General features: G+C 40.6%; 1 protein-coding gene across 3 annotated transcripts in view; it reads left to right on the top strand.

Annotated features, from left to right (window-relative positions):
• The window catches only part of btbd8 (BTB domain containing 8), a 104579-nt gene that overhangs the window by 25872 nt on the left and 59299 nt on the right, over positions 1–19408 (top strand). For 2 of the 3 annotated variants that reach the window (XM_043698782.1, XM_043698783.1), the window contains exons 4-7: positions 5024–5322; positions 6290–6407; positions 7052–7141; positions 11474–11554. In XM_043698782.1, coding sequence (XP_043554717.1) covers positions 5024–5322; positions 6290–6407; positions 7052–7141; positions 11474–11554 — 588 coding nt within the window. The remainder of the gene's footprint in view (positions 1–5023; positions 5323–6289; positions 6408–7051; positions 7142–11473; positions 11555–19408) is intronic. The other variant, XM_043698784.1, reaches the window with a different exon arrangement.

The following is a 19408-nucleotide window of genomic DNA, read 5'->3' on the forward strand; positions in this document are numbered from 1 at the left end:
AGATATAAAAGACACCTAAGGAGCAACGTACTGACTCAATGTTGCATGTATGGAGTGAGCTGCCAGAGGAAGTGATAGAAGCTGGTATAATTGCAATGAATAGGAAGGGTTCGGAGGGATATGGGCCAGGTGCTGGCAGGTGGAACTAGATTAGGTTAGAATATCTGGTCAGCATGGACAAGTTGGACCGTATGATCTGTTTCTGTGCTGTACATCTCTATGACTATGACTACATCCCAGAGTTCTAAGGGAGAGAGATGAAGTGGTAGTGGAGGCAAGGTGATCTTTCAGGAATAAGGAGAATCATGGAGGGTCCCAGAGGACTGGAAAATTGCTAACATGACACCCCTGTTTAAAAATGAGCAAGGCAAAAGACTGAAAGTTACAGACCGATTGGCCTAACCTCAATAGTGGGTAAGATCCTGGAATCCATTGTGAAGGATGAGATTTCTGAATACTTGGAAGTGTGTGATTAAAATAGGGCAAAGTCAACATGGTTTCATCAAGGGGAGGTCATGCTTGACAAATTCTTGAAGTAGCCAGCAGGTTGAACCAAGGAAAGCCTATGGATGTTATCTACCTCTACTTCAAACAGGCTTTTGACAAGGTGCTGCACAGGAGGCTACTGAGTAAGATAAAGGCCCATGGTGTCAGAGGCAAGGTTTGACTCTCGGGTAGAAAGCGGAGAGTGGAGATAAAAGGGTCCTTCTCAGGGTGGCAAGTGGTGTTCCGCAAAGCTCAGAGCTGGGACCACAACCTTTCACTTTATTTATACATCTAAATGAAGGCGCTGAGGGCATTCTGGCTAAATTTGCAGATGAATACAAAGATAGGTAGAGGGCCAGGAAGCATTGAGGAGGCATGGAGGCTGTAGATGAATGTGGACAGGTTAGGAGAGCGGGGAAAGAAGTGGCAGATGGAGTACGATGTGGGAAAATGTGAGTTCATGCACTTTGTTAGGAAGAATAGAGGCATGGATTATTTTTCTAAATGGGGAGAAGGTTCTGAAGTGCAAAGAGACTTGAGAGAATCCTGGACTAGAACTCCCAAGGTAAACTTGTAGGTTGAGTCAGTAGTTAGGAAGGCAAATGCAATTATGGCATTTTATTTTGAGAGGATTTGAATATAAAAGCAGGGATGTACTTCTGAGGGTCTATAAGGCTCTGGTGAGACCACATTTGGAGTATTGTGTGCAGTTTTGGGCCCTATATCTCAGGAAGGATGTACATTGGAGCGTGTTCAGAGGTGATCCATGAGAACGGTCCCAGGAATAAAAAGCTTAGGTCCATACTTGATGAATGATGAGGTGGGGATCTAATTGAAACATTCAAAATACTGAATGGTCTGGACGGTGTAGATGGTGGGAAGATCTTTCCATTGGTAGCAGCGATTAGGACCAGAGGGCACAGCCTTCGATTAAAGGGAAGACCTTTTAGAACAGAGATAAGGAGAAACAACTTCAGCCAGAGAGTGGTGAATCTATGGAATTCATTGCCACAAAAGGCTGTGGAGACCAGGTCATTGAGTATATTTAAGACTGAGATAGGTTCTTGAGGATTAAAGGTCAGTGGGAGAATGGGGTTGAGAAACTTATCAGCCATGATTGAATGACCGAGCAGACTCCATGGTCTAAATGGCCTAAATGTTTTGCTCCCATGTCTTAATTGAGCACATACTTTGGTTCTATCCTCAAAACCGGGTATACATACATCTCCAGAAATGTTAGAGAGCCAAAAGGCTAGTTGTAGGGTTGAGTTGAGGGAATTATTATTGAGGCAAGTGTGAGGAAGATAGTGGTGCTATGGAAACGAATGGGATTAATGGCAGCTGTTGAATCACCAGGACCTGATAATCTACATCCCTGAAAGTATCGGTTGCAGCAATGGTTGTCTTTCAAAATTCTATGGCTGCTGGAACAGTTCCAACAGATTCAATGATGGCAAATATAATCCCCACTTAAAATGGGAGTGAGAGAAACACTGAACAGTTAGCCCAACATCAGTAGTGTGGGGAAAAAGTCTAAAGAAGATGTGATAACCTTTAGAAAGCATAATGGCATTGCCAGCATGGTTAACAAATCTACTGGAATTTTTCAGGGTACATCTGGTACAATAGATAAGGGAGAACAAGTGAATGTGGTATATTTGGATTTTCAGAAGACCTTTTTATTAAATTACCTTGCCGAGTTTAATGAACAAAGTTTAAAGTATGTGGGTTAGGGGTAATGTATTGGTTTGAATTAAGAATTAGTTGAGAGAAAGGAAATGGTGAGAATAATAGATCTTTTTCCCAGTGGCAAGCAATGAGTATCGCGGTACCATAGGGATCAGTGCTTGGTCTCCAGCTATTCATGATATGCATAAATGACTTGGATGAGGGGATCAAATGCAACATTTCTAAATTTGCTGACTACATAAAACTGGGCTGAGATGTGAGGAAGCTGCAAGAGAATTTGGATGAGTTGAATGTATGGGCAAACGTGTGGCAGATGCAATGCAATGCAGTGTGGGTAAATGTGAGTTTTATATACTTGGGTGTGAAAAACAGAACTATATTATTGTTAGCATGGTTCCCTAGGTTGTGGAGCCTAAAACCAGAGGGCCCTGTCTCAGGATATAGGGGTAGACCATTTAGTACTGAGATGAAAAATTTATTCACTCAAAAGGTGAATCTGTACCACAGAGGGCTGTGGAGTCTGTCGCTGAATATATTGAAGAAAAATGAATAATTTTGTTTGAGAGTTTAAAGGTATGAAGCTATCTGGTTACTCAACCTAGAGGGAATGTTGATCAAGGGGTCTTGGGCGAAAGTGAGAAGATCACATTGAATGGTTGAACAGGCTTGTTGGGCCGAATGGCCTACTCTTACTCCTGGTTTCTGTTTCTAACCAGAAGTCCATTGCCTTTTGAGGGACCGCTTGAAAGTTTCATAGGTCAGACATGTGCTCACAACCCGACCTGCTGTTATTGTGTTTCATCTCTGCACTTTAAAAACCAGGTTTCCCTTGATCACTAGCAGGGAGGATTGCAAGGAAGGCAATAAGTATTATCCTTGGCTCCAGTGGCAACGTTTAGTTTGAAGTGAGTTGATCACGAGTCAGTCTCCACCTTGGGACACTCATATTACCTTGTCCAGGGATTATAAAACCTTTATGTTGCTAAATCCCTTTAATGTTATAAAAATTCTGCGGACTCTTAAGATGAGTTTTTTTTTTTCCCTGTCTAAAATGTTATTGTTGTTTCAAAATCAGCTCACTTGGGAATTCCCATTTGCAGTTCCATATTTGTGTTCTGGAAGCATTTTATTTTGCTTTACTTTGGGAAAAGTAGTTGCAGAAGATTAATGCAATACATAGGAAGCAATTTCTATTAACATTTTGATTTCCTCTGGGAAGTCTATGGGAGTCGTGGTGTTCAGGGAACCCTGCAAGTAACTATACATTGGCAGTAATAGCTGCAGTGCTAAATAAATCCGATATGTGCATCCTGAAACTGAATGTTGTTTACTGCCATTGAGCAGCTTTATAACTCAATAGGGAGTTTGGCGATGGGACATAAATTAGTGATCAGCTTGCAAGGCTTATTTATACATAGTAGCTCGTGCATCTAGAGACAGCAGATATTTGAACTCCATTTTACAGACTTACAATACAGCACCACTAAGAGTGAAGTACCAAAAAAAAGCTATACTGTCTGAAATTCAATATTTGAATTTCCAGCTTGTAGGCTGGTGAACGAGGGTCATCTAGACCTAGAAGAGCTATTGTAAATCTCAGACTCATTCAGAAAACATGCAAGGGAAAGATTTACAACTTTTTAAAAGATGTTATTTTAAACTTCCAAGTTGTAGTATGTAATCAGTATTGCAGAAAATAAAATCCTGTAGTTGGGAATTTGGTTTTACATTTTAAAAATTTGTCTTGCAGTTCATTATTAAGGATATTCCTGATTTGAAATGGTCAGCTAGGATTATTGTTCATTTGAACTTGATCCCACATTTAAATACAATTATCCGTACAGTTAAATGATAGGGTTGTTGAACAACTCTGAAATTAATGATCCAGATTAATCTCTACTGAAGTTAATTGTTTCCTTAATCTGTTTCCTTGGGTTTGGCAGCTCTGTTAATTTAGTCCCTTAATATCATTGGGGCTCAATAGGTAGCCAATTGCAATGAATACTATCAAGACCATTGCTTTAGCTTTTAATTTCAGTTATTGCATTAACCATGTTTTAGACAAATTATAGCAACATAGAAGTAGGGTGATTTTGAGATGCCAGTGTTGGACTGGGGTGTACAAAGTTAAAAATCACACAACACCAGGTTATAGTCCAACAGGTTTAATGAGAAGCACACTAGCTTTTGGAGCAGCGCTCTGAAACACAACCACCTGATGAAGGAGCGGCGCTCTGAAAGCTAGTGTGCTTCCAATTAAACCTGTTGGACTATAACCTAGAAGTAGGGTAATAGCAGGTTGCTCATGTTGCTTTTGGGGTGAGTCAGATGAGACATGAACACAGAATGAAACAATCCCCACTCTAGATATTTGTAAAAGACTCAACATACAGATATATACAAAAGCTCACATGGAAAATTTGGCTGTTTGCATTTCAGATCTTAGGCATTCTGTTTTAATATTTTCTAGTCTCTGCAGTATTTTGCTTCATTTCTACAATTGTTATAATTTCCCATGGAAGCAAAGTTTGATGGAAAATCCCAATGACTGTAATGCATGTATAAATATGAATTTTAATGTGATCAAGCCTTTTATGTGCTTTACCTACTCTCTTCATCCAGGTTTGCTTATGGGCACTGATAAATGAATCTATTGGGGACATGCGAATTATTTCTCACCCGTGTTACCAATGCTGACCGTTGTGTTAATTATTTTGTATGATATATATTCCAGATGTCTTTGGATGAATAGGAAAAAAAAAGTACAAATGTTATGAGAGACATTATTAGAAAGAAACTTTCCAGAAAACAGTTGGTGAAATTGTTTCCCCTTCTTATTCTGTAATAGGCAAATTTATACAGCAGATCGAAAAGTAGACCATCTTGAAGAAGAGCTGCTCTTGAACAAAGAGCCCAATCGAGGAGGATTGAAGACTGAAGAAACTTGCTCTCTCAATAGTGTTTTTCATAATTTGGGCATGAGCAGTAGTGATAGATATCTGCCATTTAATAATTTTCCTCCTGATAATCAGACCTTGGAAATGAATGAAGAGATGTTGACCTCAAGCCTGTTGGAAGATGATATGCCTGAAGCAATGTTTGATATGCCTGAGGAAACCGAAGCAGCGGATGAGGTTTTATCCAGTGGTAGGTAACAGCCAAAGTAATAACTTTTCCATTTTATTTTGTCAGTTATGCTTCATTCTAACCTTGGCCATTTCCTAACTTTTCTTGAATGCTTGAAATTGCATGAGTCTTGGCTTTTGCTTTCCATTTATAACTAAAGTTGTCTATGAACAGGTAGGGGTATTCCTTCATGAAGGGCCAATATTTTAAAATTTTAAAAGTAGTGGAAAATTGTCTTAACCAGTGGATGCCTTTTATGAAATGCTGCCAAGCTTTAGTTTTTGGAACTGCTCTAAGGGTTGTCATGTTGAGGTGGTGGAGCAAGCAAGAAGGGCTGAATTGTCTGCTTCTGCTCCTAGTTCTTCGGTTCCTTCATTTACGGTCACTCCTCTATATCTGCAATAGGTCTTCCTGAGAGCTCCTGTGATTGATGAAATTTGAGAGTGGCAGAGCTCGTTTGAAAATAGGTTAAAACTGCCGAAATGCGAGGTTTGCCTGCAAGTGTTCAATTATGTTGCTACTTATTTTTTTTGGTGTGGCTAGACAATTTTGCAAGTTGTGATCTCAAGGATACAGAGAATTTAGTGGAAATGTTTTCTTATTGGATGGCAGAGGACACTCTCAGACCTTGAGACCTATTCCTGTTTTTCTCCCAAATTGACTTCAGGCTGCCAAGTGAAAATAGAATATCCGTCCTTGCTCGTCAATCCTACAGGGCAGTATGATCTGAATGGGACTTGCATTATGTAGTGATGTTATTGGTGGCTAGTGGCACAAACCACAACTAGGAAAAAGGCTTTCTAATCTAATCTCAATTGAAAGTTTAATATGGTCTCAGCTGTTTTGTTGCATGGGTTATACTGTTTACTGGGAGATTTGTTATATGGACTGCAGCAACCAATTTGAAACCAAGCTCGCAAAAAGAAAAGCAACCTATGTTTTTAATGCTTTAACTCTTTAACATCTGATGATATCTTCTCTGGAACAGATGATTCTGCACCAGAGCCAGCATCTATACTGGGTGCTGATCTCTTATCCCTATATCGGAAAGGATGTTGTCCTGACATAACCCTTCATGTTGAGAACAGAACTTTTCATGCACACAGGTATTGTACAATTAATTATGCCAGCATATTTGCTATCAAACAGGCATGAAGTGTTTGTGTTATTTTCTTACCAATATATTGATAGAGGTAATTGAACCTAAATGTCAAAGTCTTTCTTTATTGAGGTTCTGTGTATGTGTATATATGTACACCCATATTGCAATGTTGTACACAAAGAAATTGATTTTGCTACATGAAATATTACCATGGTTTTGTTCGTCTATCTCATTAGCATTCAAATTTTATAGACTACTTTGGATGACTGAAATGTCTACTTTTCAGCATTTTGGAATTCGTTTGAGAAAACCAAGTCTTTTTATGGGAAGAGGCATGAACTTTTTGCTTCTCATTCCCTTTTCCAATTATGATCCAGGTATTAACTTTTCCTGTTAATGATATGGTGTAACAGTTTTGAAATTCCGGAAGTGTTGGTTCATCTTGTGTTTTTATTGCTTCACTAAGAAGTCACCAAATTGTATATTTTCTGCTTCTATCAATGAGTTCATTACACAACCTCAGTTGAGTCCAGTCAGGTTGATGTGCTATTTTTAACTTGTGTAAACAAAAAGTATGAAATAGTTACAAAAACTTGTTAAAATTAACAAATGTTGCAGAGTTTGGATTGTTAATGTGTTCTGTTCCAGGGCTATCCTCTGTGCTCGCTCCAGTTACTTCGCAGCAATGTTGAGTGGAAATTGGGCAGAAAGCTTTCAGAAATCGATCACTCTTGCTGGGTAAGTATGATTACAAGGCGGCAATGGGAAGGGAGTAATGGTTTACCAGGGAACATTTTTGACACCTGTGCACAATCCCTGTGATGCACATGAAAAAAATAGTTGAAACAAAATTTTGTTAAACGTGAGGAAACTGTTTGGCTTTTATCTGTGGATAAAAGAAAATGGGAAATGAGTGGAGCACTGCTTTTGAATATGTTCTACTGTGCAACAGAAGTAGCAACAAATTCAGGAGGTCAATGAGTTCTTGAAAAATGATTTTGATATTTTCCATATATTTTAGTATTGCTGTGCAAAGACGATTAAGGTGAATGAAATGAAAATCTGCAAGCTTACCAATGTTTCACAATTTTATATGAAATACTTTAAGTTTGTTATTCTGTTGCCACAGTGTCTAACTTAAGAGAGAATTAAGGTAATTAATATTGGCAGAGGAAACACCACAGTGGAACCTTAATTATCCAGCATTTGATTATCTGAATTTCGGATTATCCAGCAAGATTGCATGGTCCTGACGCTTGGCTAAACGGTGTTATCCTGTGTTCAATTATCCAAACAAAGTACTCTCCACCCATGTTGTTAGGATAATCAAGGTTTCTCTGTGCTTGAGAAGCTAAAATCTGATCAAACTCCAGGATCTAATGTTCTAACAAGATCTGTTTAGAGACAATGGTTGCCTTCACTCTGCCTTTCCAAAATTCCCTAGATTCTGAGATAGTCCTGGTTTATAAATAAATGTAACACTGCTATTTGAGAAAGGCAAGAGGGAGATACTTGGGCACTACAGTTAGTCTGTCATCTGGAAGGCACCAGAATCTCTTTTTAGGGAAGCCTGATAACTGTTTTTATGAAAGGTGAATCAGGTTTGACAATTTTAAAAATATTTTTTGGGAATGTAATTAGTGCGGTAGTAAAAGGGGAACCAGTAAATAGAGTAATCCTGGATTTCCAAATAGCTTTTGATTAAAGTTCTATACAGAATTTTATTGGGTAAGATAAGGACTTGTTGATTTGGAGGTGCTGTGTTAACATTAATGGAGGGTTGATTAATAGACTGAAAGCAAGATAACGCAGGCATAAATGAGGTATTTTCAAGTTGACAGGTTCTGTCTCCTGCAGTGCTGCAATGATCAGTTTTGTCCTTTAATGAAAAGTCAGTGACGTGTTTAGGTTTTCTGATAATACAAACTAGATGTAATTGTAAGTTGAGTATGCAGGCTGCAATGGGATATAGATGGATGAGTGGGTAATAACATGGCAGATGGAGTATAACGTGAGCGTGAGATTATTCTCTTTGGTAAACATGGAAAAACAATATTTTTTCAAGTGCGAATTTTGAAAATATCGATTATTCTTGGCAACAAGGAACACAAAGTTAGTGCACAAGTATATCAACAAATTGAAATGCAAATTGTTTGCTGTCCATTATTGCAATTGGATTGCAGTACGAAAACAAAGAAGCCTTGCCATAATTATACAGGACTTGTTGAGACCACACCTTAGTGGAATACTGTGTGCATTTTTGGTCTCCATATTTAAGGATGGATATAATTATGTTGGAGGCAGTTCATTGCAGGATTAGTCCCTGGGATGAGATGGTTGTCCAATGATAGACTGAATAAATATGACTGATTTTGTTTGGAGCCTAGAAAAATAAGGTGGTCTCATTAAAATATACACTATTTTGAAGGGGTTTGAAATGCTAGATACAGCCTGTTTCTCATGTCTGTAGAAGCTAGAACATGGGAGCACAGTGCAAAGATAAGGGAGTGATTTGTTTCAGACTAAATTGAGGAAGAATTGTGAATCTTTGGAATGCTATACTTCAGAAGATCATGAATGCTCCATCTCTAAATATATCCTGAAATTCCCCTTGAGATCAAGAACTTATAAACAGTTGATTAGATTAGAGAACTTAGTGTGGAAACGGGCCCTTTGGCCCAACACGTCCACACCAACCCGCCGAAGCGTAACCCATTCCCCTACATTTACCTAACACTACGGGCAATTTAGCATGGCCAATTCACCTAACCTGCACATTTTAGGACTGTTGGAGGAAACTGGGAGCACCTGGAGGAAACCCACGCAGACACTGAGAGAATGTGCAAACTACACACAGTCGCCTGAGGCGGGAATTGAACCTGGGTCTCTGGCTCTGTGAGGCAGCAGTGCTAACCACTGTGCTGCCCACAATTTCACTTTAAAGAATTTTCCTGTAAACAAAAAAATCAACATCTGACCAAATGTTACCAGAACAAACCCTTTCTTTATATTGAAATTATTTTCTCACTACCTGACACAACCGTATTTAAAAAATTAAGTTTGCTGTGTGTTTTGCAGTATTTTCTAGCTTGCGTTGGTTAGAGTTCACGTCCTTTTATATTTCTATTCTTTTCTTTCTTGACTAGCATAAATAACTAACATCTTAGATCTGTAGTTAAAGATCAACAAGGAGATCCAAATGCATGCTGTCTATGGTCTCCGCAAAGAGCATTTTAAATAATCTGTTTGCTTTGCATGCTCTGTATCCATAAATGATTTCATTTCCCTTTCGTCACATTTTCTAGCTGATGTTATCCAATTTATTGAAAAACGTTCCAGAAATATGCACGTATTATCTGGTTAATTGTGTAATCTAGGATATCGTTCTGAAGTGATTATTATGTAAATAAATTCATTGGCACATTGCTAACAACATCTCAGCATTTCTCTTTTGAGGAAAAATAAATCGCAGAAGAAGCTTTCATTTATTTGAAGGAATTTTGGGAATGTGCTTTGGTTCCTAAATCATTTATCCATGCAATCTAAATTTCAGCTTTCAAGTAAAACACGAAACTCTGGATGCTGTAGATCTGAAACAAAGAGAAATTTTCGGAAAGACTTGCGTTCTGGTGAAGAGCCACTGGATTCGAAACATTAACTCTGTTTCCTCCCTACAGATGCTGCCAGACCTACTGGGTTTCTCCAGCAATTTGTTTTATTTTCAGCTTCAAAGTGTTGTCTTTAGGCAAAAGTCGAAGTAGGAAACAGCATATTAAATGGGGCTTTAGCAACTGATAATTAACACCAGTTATGTTTCATACATAGTAAGAGATAAAGGAATCTTTCTTTTCTTGACACAAACTCAGTTTGGGCTTTTTATATGATAATTGTTTTGTTTACCCAGTATATTTGGGACAAGAGAAAGGAGGTGATGATGGAGCAGTACGTGACATTAGTTAGACCACAGCTGGGATACTGTGTGCAGGGGTGGATGCTGCACTGTAGAATGGATGTGATTGCATGAGAGAAAGTGTAGAAGGGGCTTTTCAGGATGTTGCCTGGGCAGTAAGCAATTCCACAATGAAGACACCAGATTAGACTGGCATTGTTTCCCTGAGAGCAGAGAGAGCTGAGGTGTACAGAGTTGTGAGGGGCATAGACAGGATAGATAGGGAGAAATGCTCCACTTTAGTGGAGGGGTCAGTAACCAGGGTGCACAATTTTAAGGTAAGGAGCAGGAGTTTAGCGAGACTTCAGGAAATACTTTTTTTTTTACCCATTGGGTTTGGGTATCAGGAACTCGCTAAAAGAGACTCGTAAGATATTTAAGGACTATTTAAGTAGATGCTTGAAATATCATCATGTGCTAGGCTACAGCCCAAATGCTGAAAAATGGAATTAGGATAAATAGATGTTTGACTACCGCAGACACAACGGGCTGAAGGGCCTCTTTCTGTACTATAAAATCCTGACTCTGATGTAAGTTGAAGTTCTATGGGCATGCAACATGGAATATCGCAGAGGGCATTTGGCCTGTCACAACTGTAATGGTCCATGCAAGAATAATCCACCTTCATTGCCATTTCCCTCATTGTCCTGCAAATTGTTTCCACTTCAAATAATAACCCAGTCCCATCTTGAAAGCCAAGCCTCAACCTGCCTCCACACCTGTAGGTAGTCAATTCCAGAGTCTGATCACCAACTCTGTAAAATGTTTTATTTCTCTTATCACCGTTGCTTCTTTTGGTAATCAGTGAACATTTTAGCAAGTTTGGGTGGCATTATTATTGAGCAATATCTTCCAACAATGAGATTCTAATCTTGACTGTCATTGGGACAGTGCAATGAATATGTAGTTAGTGAAGCAAAGCTTTGAGCCATTCCTGAGCATGCAAAGGCCACCTGAGGGCAGCATTAGATAGAATCCAAGAATAGGTTGTCTACCTGGGATTTTTTTTTCTTTGGAGACAATGTGTAGAGTTTTTTGCGAGTTGCAGTTGTTTGTGAATAGTCTTCCCTCTTGCAGTGTTTTCCATGTGATTCATTAAAAATGTTCTATTTTAATTACAGCGTGAGCCATGTGGAGATGGAAATAATGATAAACTTTTTATATGGAGCCATTTTAGACTTGCCCAAAGAAGTTCTTCCACGGTAAGATTATTTCTGGTTTCAACTTAAGTATGACCTGAGGAAATGGTGTTTGTCCATCTAATAATATTTAATGATAATATGTATTTTAGGAAATGTAAAATATTTTAGGATTTTACTGTGAAACATTTATTAAATCTTTCTCCCTACGTCTGCAGGGATTTCTGCCACGTGCTCCAGTTTCACCCCTCCATGTGCAGCCCAGGTGTTTGATGACGCTAAATTGCGCATAGTGTTCAGGGATATGTAGGTTAGGTACGTTAGCCATGGCAAATGCAGGGTTGCAGGGAAAGGGTAAGGGATGGGTCTGGGTGGGATGCTCTTCGGAGGGTCGGTGTGGACTCACTGAGCTGAATGACCTGTTTCCACACTAAGGATTTTATTATAAATGTCTATAGTACAATTACCTCTGTCTCTTTCAGTGGAGAATAATGCTGGCTTTGGGAGAAAGCTGGGAACTTGCTGCTTCTTTAAAATAGAGAATCAAGATGTAATGAAGAGAACCACAAATGGAGCCTTTGCTTGCTGGGAAGATGTTTGATGGCCCAAATGGCCTTGCTCACTTTTCCTTACCAGTTTTTTTTGTTTTTTTTTTGGTTTATTAATTCATGGGATGTGGGCACCGTTGACTGGGCTAACATTTATTGTCCATTCCTAGTTGCCCTTAAGGTGGTGGAGAGTTTCTTTCTTGAACTGCTGTCCATTTGCTGTAGGTGGACCCAGAGTGCTGTTGGGCAGGGAGTTCAGTATTTTGACTCAGTGATGTATTTCCAAGACACTTACCACCCTGACTTGGAGGGGAACTTGAAGCTGGTGGTGTTCCCATGTATCTGCTGCCCTTGTCCTTCGAGATGGTAGTGTTTGTGCTTTGGAAGATGTTGCTCTAAGGAGCTTTGGCAAATTAATGTAGTGTGTCTTGTCAGTGGTTTACATTGCTGCTACTGAGCATCGGTGCTGGAGGGAGTGAATGTCTGTGGATGTTGTGCCAGTCAAGTGGGCTGTTTTGCCCTGGGTGAAGTTTCTTGAATGTTGTTGGAGCTGCACCCAACCAAGCAAGTTGAGAGTTTTCCACCACACTCCTGACTTGTATCTTTTGTAGGTGGTCAGGCTTTGGGGAGTTGTGAGGTGAGTTACTTGCTGCAGTATATCTAGCCTCTGACCTGCCCTTTTAGCCACTGTATTTATATGGCTACTTCAATTGACCTTTTGGTAACCCTAAGATGTTAGTGGGGCATTCAGTGATGGCAATGTCATTGAATGTCAAGCGATGAAGTTTAGATTCTCTCTCGTTGGAAATGGTCATTTTCTGGCACTTGTATGTCATTAAATCATTTTAAGGACGAAACAGTAACTAGGGAGAGAATAGAGCCCCTCAAAGGTCAGCAAGGCGACCTTTGTGTGGAGACACAGAAGATGGGGGAGATACTCAACAAGTATTTTGCATCAGTATTTACTGTGAAGAAGGGCTTGGAAGATATAGAATATAGGGAAATAGATGGTGACAACTTGAAAAACGTCCATATTACAGAGGAGGAAGTGCTGGATGTCTTGAAACACATAAAAGTGGATAAATCCCCATGACCTGATCAGGTGTACCTGAGAACTCTGTGGGGAGCTAGGGAAGTGATTCCTGGGCCTCTTACTGAGATATTTGTATCATTCGATAGTCACAGGTGAAGTGCCGGAAGACTGGAGGTTGGCTAATGTGGTGCCACTGTTTAAGAAGGTTGGTAAGGTCAAGCCAGGGAACTATAGACCAGTGAACCTGACGTCTGTGGTGAGCAGGCTTTTGGAGGGAATTCTGAGGGACAGGATTTACATGTATTTTGAAAGGCAAGGACTAATTAGGGATAGTCAGCTTAGCTTTGTGTGTGGGAAATCATGCCTCACAAACTTGATTGAGTTTTTTGAAGAAGTAACAGAGATTGAGGGCAGAGCAGTAGACGTGATCTATATGGACTTCAGTAAGGCATTCGACAAGGTTCCCCATGGGAGACTGGTTAGCAAGGTTAGATCTCATGGAACACAGAGAACTAGCCATTTGGATACAGAACTGACTCGGGTAGAAGCCAGGTGGTGGTGGAGAGTTGTTTTTCAGACTGGTGGCCTGTGACCAGTGCAGTGCCACAAGGATCAGTGCTGGATCCACTACTTTTGATCATTTATACAAATGATTTGAATGTGAGCATAAGAGGTATAGTTAGTAAGTTTGCAGATGACACCAAAATTGGAGATGTAGTGGACAGTGAAGAAGGGTACCTCCTGATTACAATGGGATCTTGATCAGATGGGCCAATGAGCTGAGAAGTGGCAGATGGAGTTAAATTTAGATAAATGCAAGATGCTGCATTTTGGGAAAACAAATCTTAGCAGGACTTATACACCACCTGGGGAATTTTGCTGAACAAAGAGATCTTGGAGCGCAGGTTCATAGCTCCTTGAAAGTGGAGTCGTAGGTAGATAGGATAGTGACGAAGGCGTTGGTATACTTTCCTTTATTGGTCAGAGTATTGAGTACAGGAGTTGGGAGGTCATGTTGCGGCTGTACAGGTCATTGGTTAGGCCACTGTTGGAATATTGCATGCAATTCTGGTCTCCTTCCTATTGGAAAGATGTTGTGAAACTTGAAAGGGTTCAGAAACGATTTACAAGGATGTTGCCAGAGTTGGAGGATTTGAGTTACAGGGAGAGGCTGAACAGGTTGGGCTGTTTTCCCTGGAGCATCAGAAGCTAAAGGGTGACCTTATAGAGGTTTACAAAATCATGAGCATGGATAAGATAAATAGACAAGGTCTTTTCCTTGGGGTTTGGGGGTGGTGGGGGGGGGTGGAGTCCAGAACTAGAGGGCATAGGTTTAAGGTGAGAGGTGAAGGATATACAAGAGACCTAAGGGGCAACCTTTTCATGCAGAGGGTGGTGCATGTGTGGAATGGTCTGCCAGAGGAAGTGGTGGAGGGTAGTATAATTGCAACATTTAAAAGGTATCCTAATGGATATATGAATAGGAAGGGTTTGGACTGGGTGCTGGCAGGTGGAACTAGATTGGGTTGGGATATCTGGTTGGCATCGACAGGTTGGACCGAGGGGTCTGTTTTTGTGCTGTACATCTCTGACACTCTAAATGGCACTCGGCACTTGACAGTCCAAGTCTGGATAATGCACAGGTCTTGCTAAGTTTGGACATGGATAGCTTCAGTACCCACGGAGTCACAAATGGTGCTGAATGTTGCACAAATAGTGAGAAGTGGGGAAGACTGAGGATGTGTTGATTGTTCTCCAGATGCTCAGACCACTGGCCATTTCTGTTAGTGTACCTGTTCCAATGAACAACTGGCAGACTTCAGTAAGACCCCAATTCTGGTTCTGAAGTGCATACTCCAAACTCAATTGGTGGATACCAGGAACTTGAGTCTGTTTATTTGCCAAGATATTTAAATCAATAGTTAATTAATTGCTGATGTGGCATACAAATAATTGATTTATAAAAACATATTGTGAAACTGAATTGAAGTTTGTGGTTTTGTTTTGGTATTTTTGGCAAAAATGCTTTTGCTTAGAAAAAGTTTGGGGGGTGGTGAGAAAAGCTGAAAATGACTCCATCTTGAGGTCATTGTGTAAGAAGTTGGTATTTTTTTGAGCTGCGGGCAATGATCTTTTAGATTTTTAACTGTTCGACAAGAAGTTAAAAGAACAAAATGATCGTGCCTTGACGTTCAGTTGCAATAAGTAGGTTTGTATCAGAAGTCTGAACCTATCTTAGAGTTGTAGTATGAACTTTGCCATTGTTAAAATTCACGTGACTCTGGGTTATAGTCCAACAGGTTTATTTGAAATCGCATGCTTTCGGAGTGCTGCTCCTTCGTCAGGTTCGTCGTCATTGGTAGGGCATGAATGGATTACAGCGGAGCAGCTGTCTGTTTTATACTCTGCTTGATCATCTCCTGCCATGACTAAGAAAAATAAGGTTGAGTCGTCCATTTTGTGCTATTGCCTCCTGAAAACCCATGATCCCATTGGATGTCATCAGAGAAGGAGGGGAATAAAAAGAAGCTGACAAAAGAGATTACTGATCGTGAGGGGGAGAGAACTAAATGCTGAATGGGTGATAACAGGAAGTATGAATAGTTGACAATGTGTCAACTAAGCTGGGAGCAAGTCATAGAGCAGGGTGTGGAGATGGATAACAAACATGGGGGAAGATGTTATGGGCTGTGAGGCTTCTAAGTGGAAGATGAGGTGGTGTTCTTGCAGCTTGCATTGAATTTTACTGGAGCGCTGCAGCAGGCCAGAGACAAACATGGGAATGGGATCACGAGTGAGTTGAAGAAGCAAGCAACTGGAAACTTAGGGTAATTTTTAACAGAGCAATGGTGTTACACAAATGCATTTTTGTGTCTCCTCTGCACTGGAGACAATGTTTGTGATCAGCGAATGCAATAGACTAGATTGAGTGAAGTGCGGGTCAAGTTTTGCTTCACCCGGAATGTGTCTGGGGTCTTGGGTGGTGAGGAGGTAAATGGGGAATTGATGTCCCTTCTGCGATTTGAATGGGAAGGTGACTGGGGGTTTGAGGGAATGGAGGAAGAATGAATGAGAGTACCCTGAAGGGAATGGTCCCTGTGAAACCTTGACAAGGGAAGGGAGGGGAATATGTCTGGTTTAGCATCCTGCTGGAAGTGGCAGAAATTGTTACACTGTTTCTAATGTACGTGTCTTTAGTCCCTTTTACAGTAAGTTTTCATTCAGAGTTGCTCATTCAGTGTCATTCTGCTTTAAAGCCATAGAAAATAGTCCTTGGTAGCATGATATGACCTAATTGCCATTTTGGAACATCCCCTCCCAGCCCCCCCTCATAGTGATGACTCGAGAGGTCAACAAGAAGTAAAAATGTTTGAGAATGGCATTTTGTCAGTTTTTTTTAGTCTAGCATTTATCACAGCAATTCAAAAGAATGTCATATTGAGGGGAAATACTGAGGAGAGTGCTGATCAGTTACCAAGTGAACTCTGGTGGAGGTAGTGCTATGGCGACTCACTTGATTGACAATTCCCAGTCCAGTGGGATACCTCCACCTCCACCTCCACCTCTATGCAGGGACCATTCCCCCAGGGCACCTTGATCCACTCTTCCACTCTCACCACCATCCCACAGCATCTTCCTACACGATTGCACAAAGTGTAGTATCTGCCCACTTACTTCCTCCCTCCTCTCTAATCAAAACTCCAGACACAACTTCCAGGTGAAGCAGTGATTTACCTGTACTTCATTTATTCTAATCTACTGTGTTCATTGCTCACAATTTGCTCTCTTCTACATTGATGAGATCAAATACAGACTGAACAACTGTGGAACATCTATGTTCTGCCCACAGAAATAACCCTGAGCTTCCTATTACTGACCATTTCAATAGACCAAGTTGTTTCCTGGGAGCAAGTGAGGATTGCAGATGCTGGAGATCAGAATCGACAGTGGGGTGCTGGAAAAGCACAGGTCAGACAGTATCCGAGGAGCAGGAGAGTAGACGTTTCAGGCAGAAGCCCTTCATCAGATTCTTGAAGTGCTTATGCCCGAAACGTCGATCCTCCTGCTCCTCTGATGCTGCCTGACCTGCTGTGCTTTTCCAGCACTACACACTCAAGTTGTTTCCTGGCCAACGTGTCTGTCTCTCATTTGTGGCAGTGCTCCAGTGAGTCTTAGCACAATCTGGAAGAACAGCATCTTCTTTTTCACTGGAAAATTCTGCAGTCTTGAGGATTCTATCCAGTTCAATAATTTTATGGCTGAATGCCACCTTCCATGTCCTCCAGTCTTGTCAATTCATGGGCCACTTTCAGCGGGGGAAAAAAATGTGCTTGCTTCTAGACCCCAGTCACAATTCTCCTTTCTCCCTGGCTTACCATATTCCATCCCTTTGTCTGCCCAACTTTTGTTCTTTCTCCCTGGACTCCACCTCGATCTATCATTTACATCCCACCTCCTGCCAAATCCCTGTGTTTATTATACCACCTATTCCTAGCTACTATCTAGTTCTGAAGAAGGCTCACTGGGCCTGTATCATTAATTCTGCTTTCTTTGCAGAGATTCTGCCAGACCTGTTGAGTTTCTCCAAAAATTTCTGTTCTTGCTATTGATAGTTAAATCTAAAACCAAGTAGTTTGACTCTGGTTAAGTCTTGCCTTGAGAATTGACTTAGCAAATCGCTGTCACTTTTTGTTTAGTTGTCATGGATGCAGTGCATGTACATGTTTTGTCTGTAGTGTAATATTATGTATATCTTCTGTGCTACACTGAGAGCCCAAACAATAATAATCCTAAATTGGTTGCTTGCATAATACTTTGCATACTTGAGATTATCTGGCAAATGTTGTTCCACTATTGGACACTGCACTACAGATATTGGTTTGCTCATTAATTGGTATTCTTGTAAACTTATCTGCAATAGAAGTTTTTCAACAAAATATGCCTTTATTTAACAGCTGTTTTGATAAATTTAGGAATGATCAGCATTTTCACGTGCAGGGAATATGTTTTAAGATTCTGTTCCATAGGACCTAAGTACAGTAATCGGCGCTTAAGGATTGTGCCCCTTAAAATTAGACTATAGGTGCAGGAGTAGGCTATTCTGCCCTTCGAGCCTGCACCACCATTCAATATGATCATGGAATGCAGCTACAGTGTTGTGGGGAATTACAGTACATTGTGGCATCGGAGTATGAATAGAGGCTGAAAGAGGAAACTGTTTAGACCCACAGCTTTGCAATTTAAGAAGAAATTTGCCTCCGAGTTGAAACTTGTTTCGTTACATTTTTCTAATTCAAGTTAGATAAGACTATTTTTGTAGTTATTATTTAGGTTTCCATTTTTGAGCAAGCTCAAGCATTTTGTGTCCAGCAACTATAACGGTCTTGCATTTCTGCTCTGCGCTGGATTTTGGTGAAGTTTGTTTGAAATCAGCAAAATAATCAGGGGAAAAAAAAAAGGTTGTGGAATCTTGGGTGCAAAGTGAGTTTCCATGATCTTTAGTTTTCAGAAAAGATGGTCAGGGACTTCCCTCGTAACTAGCTAAATCCCCAGATTGAATTGGGAAATTTCAGATGGCTCTGTACTCCAGTAAGCTAACAAATGGTTATAGAAGCGTAGAAACAATAGACAATAGACACCTAGGTGCAGGAGTAGGCCATTCAGCCCTTCGAGCCTGCACCGCCATTCAATATAATCATGGCTGATCATTCCTAATCAGTATCCTGTTCCTGCCTTATCTCCATAACCCTTGATTCCACTATCTTTGAGAGCTCTATCCAACTCCTTAAATGAATCCAGAGAGTGGGCCTCCACTGCCCTCTGGGGCAGAGCATTCCACACAGCCACCACTCTCTGGGTGAAGAAGTTTCTCCTCATCTCTGTCCTAAATGGTCTATCCCGTATTTTTAAGCTGTGTCCTCTGGTTCGGCACTCACCCATCAGTGGAAATAGGTTTCCTATTGCCAGAGTGTCCAATCCTTTCATAATCTTATACGTCTCAATCAGATCCCATCTCAATCTTCTAACTCGAGGGTATACAAGCCCAGTCGCTTCAGTCTTTCAGTGTAAGGTAATCCTGCCATTCCAGGAATTGACCTAGTGAACCTACGCTGCACTCCCTCAACAGCCAGAATGTCTTTTCTCAAATTTGGAGACCAGAACTGCACACAGTACTCCAGGTGTGGTCTCACCAGGGCCCTATACAGCTGCAGAAGAACCTCTTTGCTTCTATACTCAATCCCTCTTGTTATGAAGGCCAGCATGCTATTAGCCTTCTTCACTACCTGCTGTACCTGCATGCTTACCTTCATTGACTAGTGTACAAGAACACCCAGA

Source organism: Chiloscyllium plagiosum, chromosome 11 (genome assembly GCF_004010195.1).
Source record: "Chiloscyllium plagiosum isolate BGI_BamShark_2017 chromosome 11, ASM401019v2, whole genome shotgun sequence".
NCBI classification, from domain to species: Eukaryota; Metazoa; Chordata; class Chondrichthyes; order Orectolobiformes; family Hemiscylliidae; genus Chiloscyllium; species Chiloscyllium plagiosum.